This window comes from Saimiri boliviensis, chromosome 11 (assembly GCF_048565385.1).
Source record: "Saimiri boliviensis isolate mSaiBol1 chromosome 11, mSaiBol1.pri, whole genome shotgun sequence".
NCBI lineage: Eukaryota > Metazoa > Chordata > Mammalia > Primates > Cebidae > Saimiri > Saimiri boliviensis.
The window spans coordinates 25,457,922-25,475,557 of NC_133459.1; the positions used below are offsets into that span (position 1 = coordinate 25,457,922).

At 48.5% G+C, this 17,636-nt stretch overlaps 1 protein-coding gene and 1 long non-coding RNA gene across 2 annotated transcripts in view; one reads left to right on the top strand and one right to left on the bottom strand.

Annotated features, from left to right (window-relative positions):
- SLC9A1 (solute carrier family 9 member A1) overlaps positions 1 to 4,047 on the bottom strand; it is a 63,421-nt gene extending 59,374 nt beyond the window's left edge. Inside the window, exon 1 of the mRNA XM_003921266.4 lies at positions 2,911 to 4,047. Coding sequence (XP_003921315.1) covers positions 2,911 to 3,262 — 352 coding nt within the window. The 5' untranslated portion in view covers positions 3,263 to 4,047. The remainder of the gene's footprint in view (positions 1 to 2,910) is intronic.
- A 28-nt stretch (positions 4,048 to 4,075) lies between these two features.
- Positions 4,076 to 7,697, top strand: LOC141580220 (uncharacterized). Its single transcript, XR_012512354.1, has 3 exons — positions 4,076 to 4,544; positions 6,362 to 6,454; positions 7,466 to 7,697. It is a non-coding gene; the product is annotated as an uncharacterized LOC141580220 (long non-coding RNA).
- The last annotated feature ends 9,939 nt before the right edge of the window (positions 7,698 to 17,636 follow it).

The following is a 17,636-nucleotide window of genomic DNA, read 5'->3' on the forward strand; positions in this document are numbered from 1 at the left end:
AGCTCAGGGGAAGGCTGTAGGAGGCTGAGGTAGGGATGCATTTGCCGTAGGTGGTTAAAATATTAACAGGGGCAGCTGCTACTCATTGAACACTTCCTGTATATACAAACTCAATTTTTTTTTTAACTTTTTTTTGTTATTGTTATTTAGAGACGGGGTTTCTCCATGTTGGTCGAACTGGTCTCAAACTTCCGACCTCAGATGATTCACCCATCTCAGCCTCCCGAAGTGCTGGGATTACAGGCATGAGCCACAGTGCCCAGCCATGAACTTAATTTTATGTGCATTAATTTATTTAATAATCACATTAATAGCACTATAACTGGATACTATTAGCTCCCATTTTATTTTATGATTTTTTGGGACGGGGGACAGAGTTTCCCTCTTGTTGCCCAGGCTGGAGAGCAATGGTACGATCTTGGCTCACTGCAACCTCTGTCTCCTAGACTCAAGCAATTCGTCTGCCTCAGCCTCCCGAGTAAGTAGGATTACAGGTGTCCACCACCACGCCCAGCTAATTTTTTGTATTTTTAGTATATTGGCCAGGCTGGTCTCAAACTCCTGACCCAATCAAGCGATCCACCCATCTCAGCCTCCCAAAGTGCTGGGATTACAGGTGTGAGCCACTGCGCCCTGCTTAGTTCCCATTTTATACATGAGGAAACTGAGGCTCAGAGAGACTGCTAAGTGGCAGAGTGGTAGCTTAATTCTACACTGCAAAGGCGAAGCTGGGGAAATGGGCTTTCATTTTTGTGGCCTGGACAGGGACTCTTCAGATCTTTTGGCCGCCTTTCTCTCCACTCATGGCCAGCTGCTAGAGCTCCTGTTTTCAGAGGCAGAAACAGACTTTTGGAAAGGAGACCACGTCCAGCCTCATCATTTTACGATGGGAAAACTGAGGCCCAAGGCTCAGTGACTTGCCAGAGTTTCCAGAGTCAATGGAATGACAGAAATATCATACCTGGAAGGGACCATGAAGATCAACTGACGGGTAGGGAGGCATGGCTGGTCCAAGGACAGAGGGAGGTGGGAAGAGAAGCCAGGTTTTCCCGACTTCTAGACTGATACTGTTGCCATAGCACCATCTCTGCTCTCCAGCTGCCCAGGGTCCTGGGCACAGCACTTGGGTAGTGACAAAGCAGGCCAGGCCAAGCTGACCTCATTAGCACTAGAGATACCAGGCCTGCAGGGACAAACTTCTGACTGCCTAGAGTTGGGTCTCTGTGGTCATGCAGCCATCCCACCAGCAGTCACGGAGACTCAAAGTGTGCCTGCCAGCCCTGAATGCCCTAATATAATGCCAGGTGTGGTGGGGAGTTGAGGGGATCGGAGACAGGAGGCAATTTATAGATAGCACTTGTGAGGTCTCCTCCTGGTCTCACACAGTCAAATGACATCACTGTTACTTCAGCTTCTTACAGCAAATAAGATGATGTTTCATGACTTAATTGATATGGTCAAATTAAGAGTCTTACCCATTTCACAGGTGAGAGGGACCTGCAGAAAAAGGCCTCAGCTATTCAAGGTCATGCATTTATGTCAGAATCAGTACACATAGTTCCCCTTGTCCAGTCCTTGATTTTTTTCCAGGAAGCTAACTGCCATCAGGCTATAGGTACCGATGGCTTAGTTCCACGTAAGGCTCTGCTACTGTGACCAGTTTGGCACAAGAACCCTGCACCAGGAACCCAGCTCCTGGATCTATCAAATCAGAGGCACCACTTCCCTCCCGCAGCATGTCCCAGAGCCTGCTCACACCAGCCCGGCAGCACTGCTCAACTCCTTCATGTCCTTGGGAGAGCTGGAAGGTTTCCTGCCAAATCTCCAAACCTAAATCTCAGGCAAAGGGGACAGCAAGTCCCAGGACCTCATGCCTTCCACAGACAGCTAGGGGCAAGCTGAAAATGCAAAGGCAGCCTTCAAAGTCCCCTGGACACCACTTTCAGGGACTTCTGGGCTATGCTGGCTCCAGTGAGCTCCCCCACTCAGCAGAACAGGATGCTCAGGCCTAGCAGGGAGACCAACACTGAGAGGGAATAACTTCTGTTTCGTTCTCCCCAAAAGAAGGTTTCTGAGTCTCTTCAGGCCTGAACATCCACAGGCCCTCCCCACTGTACCTCACCTACTTGACTGAGCAGCAGGCCAGACGACACCCTGAAACACAGCCAGGCAGCAACCTGGGGGTGAGCTGGGCTCAGACCAAGCCTCAACCTCCTCTACTCTCCCTCCACTCCCAAAACAGGCTTCAGAAATTGTCCCACAGATTGTATAAAGTATGGCATTCCTGGGCCGGAAACTGACTCAGGGGCTCCTAACCAGCCTGAGCAGGCAAAGCTGACAGATAACATTCTGGAGATGAAGGAAAGGTAAGAATATGGGGATCCCCTGTGTTCCACCACACTTGTAAGTTTCCTGCGTCCAGGTCTCCACTATGCTCAAACTCCTCAAGCAGGCCAAGAAGAAATATACCCCATCCTGGAACACACTCCAGTGAAGCCTGTCATAAATTGCACTGGTTGCTGTTGACAGAGCAGAATGTGCCACTCACCAGAAGACACTCCTTTCTGTCTCACACATAGCAGGGTGCCTGGCTCCCCTGGGAGTCAGGCCCAGCCAGAGGAGACTTGCCAGTCGTGGAAGCCTTACTGAAGGAACCCAGGATCGGAAGCATCCCATCTCTAATCCTGTTCTCTTCTGTGCACAGTGCTGGCTCCAATCTGGGGAAGCCTCAGATCACAGATCAGAGGCCACAGAGCTGGAGCTTGAGAAGGACCAAGATGGCAGTAGGGAGACTGGCCTACCTTATGGGGGTAGTTCAGATACTTATTCCTGGACAGCCCCAAATGGTGTGAGATGGGGCAAGCTCACCAGTCTGGAGACGACCACAGCATTGGAGCCAACAGGACTTACCTATCTTCATGAGGCAGGCCAGAAGGATCCAGAGGGAGATCTCGAAGGGGGTGCGCACGTGTGTGTAATCGATGCCCAGGACTGGAAAGGCCTTGCGCGGCTTCATGCCATGATCAGTGACGGAATGATTAACAGGGCGGCTCTCTGGGGTGACCTCCGGTGGGGCGGTGGTGACATCCCCAATTGAGCGTTCCCGCGGTGGCTCTGAACTTCGAATGGTGCTGGCAGTTGGACTGAGCTGGAGGCCATGGCTCCTGAGAACAGGTAGGAGTCCCAACAAAGCAACCACCACGAGCAAGGAAGGGAAGATCCGAGGTGGAGAGAGGCCACAGATGCCAGACCGCAGAAGCATGGTGGGGCTCCCCGAGCCGGCCTCGACCTTAGCCAAGTAAGAGTAAAACCGGGCACATAGGTAGCAAGGGGTCAGCAGGTGGGAAGACAGACTAACGTAGTCTCTAGGAAAAGTTCATGTTTTAGAAAGGCATTTCCGTGGAAGCAATTTTCTGGGGGTGGAGGGAAGTTGGGTTTGCAATCGGGAACTCTAAAGTGGGGAAAGGGGACAAAGACCCAGGAAAGACCACGGAAGGAGATCAAAAGGTCTGGAACTCGGGGACTGGGGGGAGAGGAGGAGGGATGTGGGAAACTGAGCCCTAGGGATAGAAGAAAGGGCAGGATAGGCTGGACCCGTGCAAGGGAAAGGAAGAGGGAAGGCTGGGACCTTTGGCTGAGGAAAGTGACTGAGCAGCTGGGACTCTGGGCTGAGGGAAGCGGTAGGGAGCCTGAGCTAAAGGAAGAGGACCAAACGGGGTGAGACCCAGCCCAGGAAAAGGAGAGAGGGAGCTGGGAACCCAGGCTGCAAAGGAGTGAAACCGGGAAGCGGCCGGGAGCTTGTCCACCCAGAGAAGGGCAAGGGTCCAGGCGCACCGGGCTGAGATTCCGGGGAAATGGAGAGAGGCGGAAGGTCGGAGGCAGGCGGCCTGGCGGGAAGGCGCCTCGGCGCGGGCTGGGGGCGGCTCGCGGTGGGCCAGCAGCAACACGCCCCTCCTTTCGGCCCCGGCGCGGGGGAGCGCTCCGCCCCGGCCCAGCTGCGGCTCCTCCTGGTCCAGCTCCAGCACTAACCCGGCCGCGGCCCCGGCGGCAGTGGACTGAAACCTCGCTGAGCCCGGCGCTGCCACTTATAGGCACCAGTGAGCAGCCGGCGCGACGGGCTAGAGAGACCGTCGGCGCCCGCGCAGCGCAGCGGCCCCTGTCGCCGAGGGGAGGAAGTATCGCGTAGGAAGAGGAAGGAGTCAGAGATGACCAAAAAAAAAAAAAAAACAAACAAAAAAACGGAGATCCTCGCTAACGCAGGTAAAATCCCAAGTACTTACAAAGCGCTTTCACGTCCACATCTGCAGTCTCATAAAGGCTTTCCAATAATCCTGTGAAGAATATATTGTTTATGTATTTAGTTACCGTGTGACCTTGAGCAAGTTGCTTAACCTCTCTGTTTCATAACTTTCTCGTCTGTTAAGGGGAGACAGTAGTACTGCCTATGTCAAAGGGTTGATGTGATGACTGAGACATCCGTGTAAAGTATTTGGAATGCATCCTGTCACATTATTACAATTTCAGTTTTACGGACGAGTAAACAGGTGAATAGAGTCCCCTGGCTACTATGTAAGTAATTGCGTCGTTTACTAGGGCTGCCATAACAAAGTACCACTAACTGGGTGGCTGCAACAACAGGAATTGATTGTCTCCCAGTTCTGGAGGCTGGAGGTCAGATCTGGGTGTTGGCAGGGTTGGTTTCCGCTGAGGGCTGTGAAGGAGATTCTGTCCCATGCCGTTCTCCTGTCTCCCGGTGGTTTGCTGGGAATGTCTGGTATTCCAGGGAGTTCTCTCTGTGTCTCCGTCTCTGGGTCCAGATTCCTCACCCCCACTTTTTTTTTTTTTTTTTTTTTTTTTTTTTTTTTTTTTTTTTTTTTTTTTGTGAGACAGAGTCTCCCTCTTGTTCTCCGGGCTGGAGTGCAGTGGTGCAATCTCAGCTCACTGCCACCTCTGCCTCCTGGATTCAAGCAATTCTCCTTCCTCAGCCTCCTGAGTAGCTGGGATTACAGGTGCCAGCTTGTATAGTAGAGATGAGTTTTGTAATAGAAATGGGATTTTTAATAGAGATGGGGTTTTTAATAGAGATGGGGTTTCACCATGTTGGTCAGGCTGGTCTGGAACTCCAGACCTCAGGTGATCCACCTGTCTTGACCTCCCAAAGTGCTGGGATTACAGGGGTAAGGCACCATGCCTGGCCAGATTTCCCCTTTTTATAAGGACACCAGTCATTGGATTAGGAATCCAACCTAATGACTTCATCTTAACCTGATCATCTTCAAAGATTCCATCCTAATTAGTCCATGTTCACAGGCAGTGGACATTAGGACTTCCATTTCTTTTTTTTTTTTTTTTTTTTTTTTTTTTTTGAGACGGAGTTTCGCTCTTGTTACCCAGGCTGGAGTGCAATGGCACAATCTCGGCTCACCGCAACCTCCGCCTCCTGGGTTCAGGCAATTCTCCTGCCTCAGCCTCCTGAGTAGCTGGGATTACAGGCACGCGCCACCATGCCCAGCTAATTTTTTGTATTTTTAGTAGAGACGGGGTTTCACCATGTTGACCAGGCTGGTCTCGATCTCTTGACCTCATGATCCACCCGCCTCGGCCTCCCAAAGTGCTGGGATTACAGGCTTGAGCCACCGCGCCCGGCCCAGGACTTCCATTTCTTTTGCAGGGTCGGCTATACAATGGAATCACTGGAAAGCTTTTTTAAAACTACCATTGTCTGATAAAATTAGCTGGGCATGGTGGCATGCACCTGCAGTTCTAGTCACTTGGGAGGCTGAGGCAGGAGTATCGTTTGAAACTAGAAGTTCGAGACTATAGTGAGTTACGATTGCACCACAGCACTCTTGCCTGAGCAACAGAGGGGGACCCTGTCAATAATAATAATAATTTTTTGTGAAATACCATTGCCTAGGACCCACCTTCAGAGATTTAGATTCAATTGCTTCGGGGTAGTGCCCAAGTATTTTTTTTTCAAAGACTCTGATATACAACTAGGGTTGGGCAGTTTTGAAATCACTGAAATCTGTCCCTGTTTTGCAGAAGAGTATATTAAGGCCAACACAAAGTGTCTAGCTCAAGGTCACATCACAAGTGCTTTTCACAGAGGTTCAGTTTAGTTTAACAAATGTTTACTGGGCCTCTTGACAGGGCTTTATGCTGGGCTCTGGCAATAGAGAGATAAGCCAGAGGGAGGAAGTGGTAGGAATTGGGAGGGGCATCATGTGGCCACAATGAGGGCTTCTAGAATGCTGGTAATGTTCTATTTATTTACCGGGCGACAGCTACAAAAGTTACACCGATGTAGTTGTTTTGTGATAACTCACTGAAGACTCATGATGTGTGTACTTTTTTCTAGGTATGCTGTCCGTTCACGAAAAAATATATTGAAATAATAATAAGCTGGGAGCAGTGGCTTATGCCTACAATCTCAACAACTCAGGAGGCTGAGGTAGGAGTTATCACTTGAGGCCAGGAGCTTAAGACCAGCCTGGGCAGCATAGTGAGATCCTGTCTCTAAAACAAATAAATGAAATAGAATAATAATATCCAGGTGCAGTGGTATGCACCTATAGTCCCAGCTACTTGGGAAGCTGAGGCAGGAGAATCACCTGAGCCCAGGAATTGGAAGCTGTAAAGCACTATGATTGTGCCTGTGAAATAGCCACTGCACTCCAGCCTGGGAAACATAGTGAGACCCATTTCTAAAAATTAATTAGGCTGTGCATGGTGACTCACGCCTGTAATTCCAGCACTGTGGGAGGCTGAGGCAGGCGGATCACTTGAGGTCAGGAGTTCTAGACCAGCCTGGCCAGCGTGGCAAAACCCTGTCTCTACCAAAAAATACAAAAATTGTCTGGGGGTGGTGGCGCATGGCTATAGTCCCAGCTACTCAGGAGGCTAAGGTGGGAGAATCCCTTGAATCCCTTAGAGGTTGCAGTGAGCTGAGATTGTACCACAGCACTCCACCCTGGGTGACAGAGAGAGACTCTGTCTCAAAATAAATAAATAAATAAATTTTAAAATAAAATAATTGGCCAGGTATGGTGACTCATGCCTATAAGCCCAGCATTTTGGGAAGCCAAGGTGAATGGATCACAAGGTCAGGAGTTCGAGACCAGTCTGGCCAGCATGGTGAAACCCCGTCTCTACTAAAAACACAAAAATTAGCCAGGCATGGTGACATGCACCTGTAATCCTAGCTACTCGGGAGCCTGAGGTAGGAGAATCGCTTGAACCTGGGAGGTGGAGGTTGCAGTGAGCCGAGATCATGCCACTGCACTCCAGCCTGGGTGACAGAGTGAGACTCTTATCTCAAAATAAATCAATTAATTAAATAATTAATTAGTAATAGAGTGATATGATAGTAACTGAGGGGGGCAACATTAAACTGAGTTCTCTCTCTCTCTCTTTTTAATAATCTCATGCCTAAACTGAGTTCTCTGTACCTCACATTCTCCAGGTACAAGTTCCAGCCACCTGGGAAATGACAAAAGTGCCTTCAGAGAAGGGCAGCGGCCTTGTGTCATCTGGGAGCAAATGAAAGGAGAACATCAGCTATAATGGAAGTAACCAAAGATCATTTAGAGCAAGGATCCAAATAATAACAATAATACCTCACAATTGTTCAGCCATTTAGGGTTCACAACCAAGTGCCCCAGGTTTATCAGTGATCCAAATCCTAGGCTGGGCGCGGTGGCTCACGCCTGTAATCCCAGCACTTTGGGAGGCTGAGGCAGACGGATCATTTGAGGTCAGGGGTTCAAGACCAGCCTGGCCAACATGGTGAAACCCCATCTCTACTAAAAATACAGAAAATTAGCTGAGCATGGTAGCGGGCACCTGTAATTCCAGTTACTCAGGAGGTTGAGGCAGGAGAATCACTTGAACCTGGGAGGCAGAGGATGCAGTGAGCCAATATAATAAAATTAAAATTTTTAAAAAGAAGTATAACCAGGACTTAAGTCAGCTTTCTTTTTTTTAAATTTTTTTTTAAAAGAAAACTTTAATTTACTTTTTTTTTTTTTTTAGAGACAGGGTCTCACTATGTTGCCCAGGCTGGAGTGCAGTGGCTATGCACAGGCGCGATCCCGCTACTGATCAGCACAGGAGTTTTGACCTGCTCCGTTTCCCACCTGGGCTGGTTCACCCCTCCTTAGGCAACCTGGTGGTCCCCCGCTCCCGGGAGGTCACCATATTGAGGCCGAACTTAGTGCAGACACCTGATTCGCATAGTGCACTACAGCCCAGAACTCCTGGGCTCAAGCGATCCTCCCACCTCAGCCTCCCGAGTAGCTGGCACTACAGGCACGCGCCACCGCACCCGGCCTTAAGTCAGATTTCTAACACCTAAGTCCAGCACTCTTTCAAAACATCACAGGTTTTGTGTATAAAGAAGAAAAGAGGGAAAGGATGGGGCTGGTAGAGTGACTTTCCACAGGTGCCCTGGGGCCAGAAGCCCAAGACCTACTGTTCTTTCCAGTCTTGAAGGCAACATTCACTGCTGTGCTCCCCACTCTCTCACTCTCCCTCACTCAGGCCTCAGTGAGTCTTTGGGTGTCAGTCTGGGACGTGGTGGATCCCAGGACAACCAGGAAATGCCAGCCCTGAGGTTCTCTATGGCCTGGAGAAGGTTATAACAACAGGACAATATCAGGAAACAGTCCTTGGGAGAAACCACCTGGGATTGCTGATGGCCAAGGCCCAGCCCTGGGCAGGCAGCATAGATTAATCAATAGCTAAATTCAGGGGCTGCCGAACATGGGTAGCCACATTCTCTCCGTTCAGTGCACCAGCACCACCGCTGACTAGTCTTAAGACCCTGGGTGGCCAGGCGCGGTGGCTCACACCTGTAATCCCAGCATTTTGGGAGGCCTAGGTGGGCAGAAGTCGGGCAGGCCAAGGTCAGGAGTTCGAGACCAGCCTGACCAACATGGAGAAACCCTGTGTCTACTAAAAATACAAAATTAGCCAGGCATGGTGGCACATGCCTGTAATCCCAGCTACTCGGGAGGCTGAGGCAGGAGGAGAATCACCTGAACCTGGGAGGCAGATGTTGCGGTGAGCCGAGATCCCACCATTGTACTCCAACCTGGGCAAGAAAAGTGAAACTTTGTCTCAAATAAAAAAGACCTGCTGGGCAAATCAGTCACTGTTCTGCAGCTTCTTCCTCCATAATGGGGGACAACAATAGTGTCAACCTCATGGGGCTGTCATGAAGGTATTAGCCAATGTACATAAAGCATTTAGCACCATCCACAGTAAGTACTGCATATATTTACCATGATTCTATTTATTCACATGCACTGAGGACCTCAAGAGTAGACTTCATGTTGGGACCACATGAAGTTATGCCTTCAGTCACAGAGACAATTGACAGGCTAGAAAACAGACTCTCACATCCATAAGATGGGTCCCACCATCAGACCACCACCTGCAGCATGCTATGAATTTAATATTTGTAAATAAATTACATTGCTGTGTATTGTATGTTAAAAGCCTTATCTTCTTAAAGGTAATGGATTAAAATACATAGCAATATTTGTAACCATGTCTAAGCAAGTCTTTTTTTTTTTTTTTTTTTTTTTGAGACAGAGTCTCGCTCTGTCACCCAGGCTGGAGTGCAGTGGCACAATCTTGGCTCGCTACAACCTCTGTCTTCTAGGTTCAAGTGATTCTCCTGGCCCAGACTTCCGAGTAGCTGAGATTATAGGCACCTGCCACCATGCCAAGCTAATTTTTGGTATTTTTAATGGAGACAGGGCTTCACCATGCTGGCCAGGCTGGTCTCGAACTCCTGACCTTGTGATCTGCCCGTCTTGGCCTCCCAAAGTGCTGGGATTACAAGTGTGAACCACCATGCCCGGCCAAGTCCTCTTTTTTTTTGAGACGGAGTTTCGCCCTCGTTACCCAGGCTGGAGTGCAATGGCATGATCTCGGCTCACTGCAACCTCCGCCTCCTGGGTTCAGGCAATTCTCCTGCCTCAGCCTCCTGAGTAGCTGCGATTACAGGCACGTGCCACCATGCCCAGCTAATTTTTTGTATTTTTAGTAGAGGCGGGGTTTCACCATGTTGACCAGGATGGTCTCGATCTCTTGACCTCGTGATCCACCCGCCTCGGCCTCCCAAAGTGCTGGGATTACAGGCTTGAGCCACTGCGCTTGGCAAGTCCTCATTTTTTAACCATTCCAGGCCCACAGTGCTTTTGACTCAGAGAGGCCAGGTCTCTGCAGCTCCTTCCCCTGCAGATCCAGGACAGCCTCAGGAAGCCTGGGCTCTGGGTGGCATCTCCCCCTGCTTAAGCCATGTCTGCTCCTCAATCCCCTCCTTGACTCCTTTCACTAAACGTGCTTGTAGTTTTATGGTACATAATGCATGGCACTAGGAAATAATCTGCTCAGCCCCTTATTAGCCATGCGTTATGAGCAAGTCACACTTTGTTTCTGTCTCTCAGTGTGTTCATGTATATGAAAGGTGGATGAAGTCACATTACTTGCTTTGAAAGGCTTATTGTAAGGATGAAAAGGCCAATGTATGTCAAGCATAGTTCCTGGTACACAGTCAGCATGCAGTGACTGAGTTCATTTCCTTCATTTTTTTTTCTTGAGACAGAGTCCTGCTGTCACCCAAGCTAGAGTGCAGTGGTGGCATCATAGCTCACTACAACCTCAAACTCCTGGGCTCAACCGATCCTCCAGCCTCACCCTCCTGAGCAGCTTGGACTATAGGCATATGCCACCACAACCAGCTAATTTTAAAAAATATTTTTGGTAGGGATAGGGTCTTACTATATTGCCCAGGCTGGTTTCAAACCCCTGGTCTTGATTGATTTTCTTGCCTCAGCCTCCTAAAGTGTTGGGATTACAAGCACGAGCCATTGCACCAAGCTGCTCCTTCTTTCTTCTGTAATGTCACAGCCCAGCAAAGCCTTCTTCCAGTCACCCCTGCACTCACTTCACCACTGCCTCCATGCTATTTCTCAAACACTGGCAGAAACACTTCTGCCTCAGGGCCTTAGCACTTACTATTCCTTCTGCCTGGAACACTCTTCCCAGATATCCCCTCCACTCGTCATCTGGCCTCCTTCAAGCCTTTCTGCAAATCTTGCTTCCTGACATGGTCTACTATATTATAATCCTATGTAATAATGACGCTTCCTTGGCCCAGTCACCAGCACTACCACCCAGCCCCTTCCCCTACTCCTTTTTTTTGAGACAGAGTCAGGCTGGGCGTGGTGGCTCACACCTGTAATCCCAGCACTTTGGGAGACCAACACGGGCAGATCACAAGGTCAGGAGTTCGAGACCAGCCTGGCCAATATGGTGAAACCCCAAGTCTACTAAGAAAAAAAAAAAAATACATAGCCGGGCGCGGTGGCTCAAGCCTGTAATTCCAGCACTTTGGGAGGCTGAGGCGGGTGGATCACGAGGTCGAGAGATCGAGACCATTCTGGTCAACATGGTGAAACCCCATCTCTACTAAAGATACAAAAAATTAGCTGGGCATGGTGGCACGTGCCTGTAATCCCAGCTACTCAGGAGGCTGAGGCAGGAGAATTGCCTGAGCCCAGGAGGCGGAGGTTGCGGTGAGCCGAGATCGCGCCATTGCACTCCAACCTGGGTAACAAGAGCGAAACTCCGTCTCAAAAAAAAAAAAAAAGAAAAAAAGAAAAAAAAATACAAAAATTAGCTGGTCATGGTGGCGGGTACCTGCAGTCCCAGCTACTCAGGAGGCTGAGGCAGGAGAATCGCTTGAACCCAGGAGGCAGAGGTTGCAGTGAGCTGAGATCGCACCACTGCACTCCAGCCTGGGTGACAGAGCAAGACTCTGTCTCAAAAAAAAAGAAAAAAAAAGAGACGGAGTCTTGCTCTGTCACCCAAGCTGGAATGTAACGCCGCGATCTCGGCTTGCTACAACCTCCACCTCCCAGGTTCAAGCAAGTCTCCTACCTCAGCCTCCCGAGTAGTTGGGATTACAACAAGCACCTGCCACCATGCCCAGCTAATTTTTTTTGTATTTTTAGTAGAGACAGTTTTCATCATGTTGGCCAGGATGATCTCAAACATCTGACCTTAGGTGATCCGCCCATCTCGGCCTCCCAAAGTACTAGAATTACAGGCCTGAGCCACTGCACCCAGCCTACACAGCTTTCAGGAAGAGCTGTCTGAGCCATGGTCATTCCCAGTTTAGATAGGTACATACACCATCCCAGCATGGCACTCAAAGTCCTGCACACAATTTGGCCCACAAACCTTTTTTCCCCCTAATTATTTATTTATTTATTTATTTATTCATTTTTGAGACGGAGTTTCGCTCTTGTTACCCAGGCTGGAGTGCAATGGCGCGATCTCGGCTCACTGCAACCTCCGCCTCCTGGGCTCAGGCAATTCTCCTGCCTCAGCCTCCTAAGCAGCTGGGATTACAGGCACGCGCCACCACACCCAGCTAGTTTTTTTGTATTTTTAGTAGAGACGGGGTTTCACCATGTTGACCAGGATGGTCTCGATCTTTCGAACTCGTGATCCACCCGCCTTGGCCTCCCAAAGTGCTGGGATTACAGGCTTGAGCCACCGTGCCCGGCCTCCCCCTAATTATTTATAAGAAATTTTTAAAGCTGGGTGCGGTGGCTCACGCCTGCAATCCCAGCACTTTGGGAGGCTGAGGTGGGTGGATCACCTGAGGTCAGGAGTTCAAGACCAGCCTGACCAATATGGTGAAACCCCATCATTAATAATAATAATAATATTGATAAAATAAAAATAAATTTTAAAAAAGAAAACTCTAGAGTATAAAGGTAATAGCAAACATCCAAATTTTCAACTTTCAGAATTATCAGCTGTAATAGTTTGTTATATTTACTTCCAATAATATATGTATATTTTGGCTAGACACGATAGCTCACTCCAGTAATCCCAACACCATAGGAGACTAAAGTGGGAGGATCACTTGAGGCCAGGAGTTCGAGACCAGCCTAGGCAATATAGGGAGACTGTGTCTACAGAATAACTTACGTATTTATTTGTTGTTGTTTTTGGTGGTGGTGGTGTTTTGAGGAAGGTCTCACTCTGCCACCCAGGTTAGAGTGTAGTGGTGTGATCATAGCTTACTGCAGCCTCAAACTCTTGGGCTCCAGCCATCGTCCCACCTCAGCTTCCTGAGTAGCTAAGAGTACAGGTGCATGCCACCATGCCCAGCTCATTTTCTTATTTTTACTTTTAGTAGAGACAAGGTCTTTCTATATTGCCCAGGTTGATCTTAAGCTCCTGGGCTCAAGCAATCCTCCTGCCTCAGCCTCCCAAAGTGCTAAGATTACAGACATGAGCCACTGTGCCCAGCAAAATAATGTGAAAATTAGCCAGGCATGGTGGTGTGCCCTTGTTGTCTCTACTACTTGGGAGGTCAGAGGATCACTTGAGCCCAGAAGTTCAAGGCTACAGTGAGCAATGATCATGCCACTGTACTCCAGCTTGGGCAACATAGCAAGACTCTATCTCTTAAAAAACTGGCCAGGTGCTGTGGCTCATACCTGTAATCCCAGCACGTTGGGAGGCTGACGCAGACAGATCACTTGAGGCCAAAATTCAAGACCAACCTGGCCAACATGCTGAAGATCTGTCTCTGCTAAAAATACAAAAATTAGCCGGGCATGGTGGTGCTTGCCTGCAGTCCCAGCTACTTGGGAGGCTAAGACATGAGAATTACTTGAACCCAGGAGGTGGAGGTTGCAGTGAGTTGAGATTGCACCTCTGCACTCCAGCCTGGGTGACAGAGTGAGACTCCATCTCAAAAAAACAAAACAGAAGGCCGGGCGCGGTGGCTCATGCCTATAATCCCAGCACTTTGGGAGGCCGAGGCGGGTGGATCACAAGGTCAAGGGATCGAGACCATCTGGTCAACATGGTGAAACCCCATCTCTACTAAAAATACAAAAATTAGCTGGGCATGGTGGCGCATGCCTGTAATCCCAGCTACTCGAGAGGCTAAGGCAGGAGAATTGCTTGAACCCAGGAGAGCCGAGATCGCGCCATTGCACTCCAGCCTGGGCAACAAGAGCGAAACTCCATCTCAAACAAAACAAAACAGAAAACAAACAAAAACCCGTGTGTGCGTGTGTGTGTGTGTGTGTGTGTGTGTGTGTGTGTGTGCTTTTGATGCATTTTACAGATATCTGTAAAATTTTTATCAAATTTTAAAGTCTTTTAAACATCAATTACACTTTTCTCCCTTCCTTCTGCGCCCAGGCAGCCTCTATCGTAAGTATAGGTATCATATGTTATTTTAACATTTTAACATATATCCCTTCATCCTGCACCCACCTCCAAGCACCACCAAGTACTGCCAAGACAAAGAGAGTTGTCTACTTTGGCTGCATCGTTTCTCTCTCCTATTGTCTCAAACTGGTCCAGTTGGGCTTTGCCTCTCATATGCTGTCCCTAACCTGCTCTTGGTCAGGTACAGTGGCTCATGCTGGTAATCCCAGCACTTTGGGACACTAAGGTGGGAGGATCGCTTGAGCCCAGGAGTTTAAGACCAGCCTAGGCAAATAGTGAGACCTGTATCTCTAAATATACATATAAAGAATAAAAACAGGCCAGGCGTGGTGGCTTACGCCTGTAATCTCAGCACTTTGGGAGGCCGAGGTGGGTGGATCACCTGAGGTCAGGAGTTCAAGACCAGCCTGGCCAACATGCTGAAATCCTGTCTTGAAAAAAAAAAAAAAATAGGCCAGGTGCAGTAGCTCATGCCTGAAATCCCAGCACTTTGGGAGGCTGAGGTGGGTGGATCACCTGAAGTCAGGAGTTTGAGACCAGCCTGGCCAACATGGCAAAACCCTGTTTCTACTAAAAATACTAAAATTAGCTGGGTGTGGTGGTGGGTACCTATAATCCCAGCTACTCTGGAGACTGAGGCACAAAAATCGCTTGAACCCAGGAAGCCGAGGTTGCAGTGAGCTGAGATCACGCTACTGCACTCCAGCCTGGGTGACAGAGCAAGACTCTGTCTCAAATAAATAAATTAATTAAATAACTGCCCTTGTCATTGTTGCCAGTGACCCTCCGTGTTGTTCAATCACATGGTCATCCCTTGATCCTCACCTTTCTTTCCCCACCAGCCGACTTCAACACATATACTCCTTCTGAAATCACTTTCTTCAATTGCTTATGAAACCCTGAAACCTCCTGGCTTTCCTCCCACCTCACTGGCTGTTCCTTCTCCATTTTTCCTTGTTAACTCCTCCTCCTTCTCTACATCTTCCCTCTCCTCCACAGTCTTTAAATTCTGGGAGCCCAGGGCTTGGTTCCTGCCTTTTCACTACTCCATCTTCTTTTCTCTGATGAACCTCATCCTTTCTCATAATTTCAAGCCCCATCTACATGAGGACAACTCATAGATTTCTATCTCTAGCCCCATTCTCTACTGTAAACTCCAGACTCCTACATCCAACTGAACATTCAATATTTTTACCTGGTCGTCCAACAGGTGTCTCAAACTCAACAGGTCCAAAACTGAACTCCAGACCTTTCCACCCTCTCCCAAACCTGCTTCTCCCGCTGTCTTCTCCATCCAAGAGACAGTCTCTCCATCTTCCCACTTGCTCTGGCCAAAAACTTGAGTCATCCTTGAGTCCATTCTTTTATATCAATCCTCCACACAATAGTGTCAATTCAATATTCAAAATATATCCAGAATCCAACCATTTCTAACCACCTCCATTGCTACCACTCTGGTCCAAGCAGTGGCATTTCCCCTGCTAGATTATTGTTTCAACAAAGTAGCCAGAAGGATCCCTTTAAAAGACTAAGTCAGATGCTGTCATCCCCTGCCAGACGCACACATGGGGTCCTTATTATGACCTACGAAGCCCCACCCAGTCTACTCCCACCTCTCTGGCCTCCTCTCCTTTGTTCCTTCCTCTTCCCTTTTCTCTCTGTGTTAGCCACCCTGGCTTCCTTGCTATTTGTTCCTTAAATACTCCGGGTTTACCCTTATCAGAACCTTTGAGCTTACTGCTACCCCCCGATAGCTACATGGTTTCCTCCTTCACTTCCTTTCGATCTTTATACAAATGTTATCTCTCAGTGAGACATTCCCTGACAAGTCTATTTTAAAGTACAATAATCCCACCCCATAGTCCCTCTCTGCCTCTGCTTCTCCATTTTATTTTTCTCTACTGCTCTTTCACTGTCTGAGGTATATATATTTCTATTGCCTGCGTTGTTGACCCACTAGAATGTAAGTTCCTTGATGGCAGAAATTTAAGATAGTAGAGCATAATGATTAATAGGCTGACTTGGATCCAAACTGTCTGGATTCAAATGCTGTCTCTGCCACTATAATTTCTTTTCTTTTTCTTTTCTTTTCTTTTCTTTTTTTTTTTTTTTTTTTGAGACAGGGTCTCACTCTATTGCCCAGGCTGGGCAGCAGCACAATCATGGGTTGGTGAAGCCTTGAATTCCTGGGCTGAAGCAATACTCCTGACTCAGCCTTCAGAGTAGCTGTGGCTACAGGTGTGCACCATCACATCCAGCTAATGTTGTATTTTATTTATTTATTCATTTTGAGACAAAGTCTCGCTCTCGTCCCCTAGGCTGGAGTGCAGTGGCACAATCTCAGCTCACTGCAACCTCTGCCTCTTGGGTTCAAGCAATGTCTCCCAAGTAGCTGGGATTACAGGCACCTGTCACCATGCTCGGCTAATTTTTGTATTTTTAGTAGGGGCAGGGTTTCACCATGTTAGGCCAGCTGCTCTGGAACTCCTGACCTCAGGTGATCTGCCTGCCTTGGCCTCCCAAAGTGCTGGGTTTACAAGTGTGAGCCACTTTGCCCAGCCTATTTATTTTTGAGATGGAGTTTTGCTCTTGTTGCCCAGGATGGAGTGTAGTGGTGTGATCTTGGCTCACTGCAATCTCTACCTCCCGGGTTCAACCGATTCTCCTGCCTTCCAAGTAGCTGGGACTACAGGCACATACCACCATGCCCAGATAATTTTGCATTTTTGGTAGAAATGGGGTTTCACCATATTGGCCAGGCAGGTCCTGAACTCCTGACCTCAGGTGATCCACATGTGCCTCGGCCTCCCGAAGTGCTGGGATTACAGGTATAAGCCATTGCACCCAGTCTTAATGTTTTATTGTTTGTACAGATGAGACCTTGCTATGTTGCCCAGGCTGGCCTGAAATTCCTGGGCTCAAACAATCCTCCTGCCTCAACTTCCCAAAGTGCTGAGATTACAGGCATGAACCACCGCACCTGGCCAATATACCTCAATTTTTTATCTGTTCTTTTTATTTTATTTATTTATTTTTTGAGACAGGGTTTTCCCCAGGCTGGAGTGCAGTGACACAATCTCAGCTCACTGCAACCTCCCGAGTTCATGCAATTCTCATGTCTCAGCCTTCTGAGCAGCTGGGATTATAGGCGTGTGCCACCATACTTGGCTAATTTTTGTATTTTTAGGAGAGACGGAGTTTCACCATGTTGGCCAGGCTGATCTTGAACTCCTTGGCCTCTCAAAGTGCTGGAATTACAGGTGTGAGCCACGAAGCCCAGCTTCTGTTCTCCTGTTAATAGCCATTAAGGTTGTTTCAATTTTATGTTATCATGAACAATGTTGTATCAAACATCCTTGTAT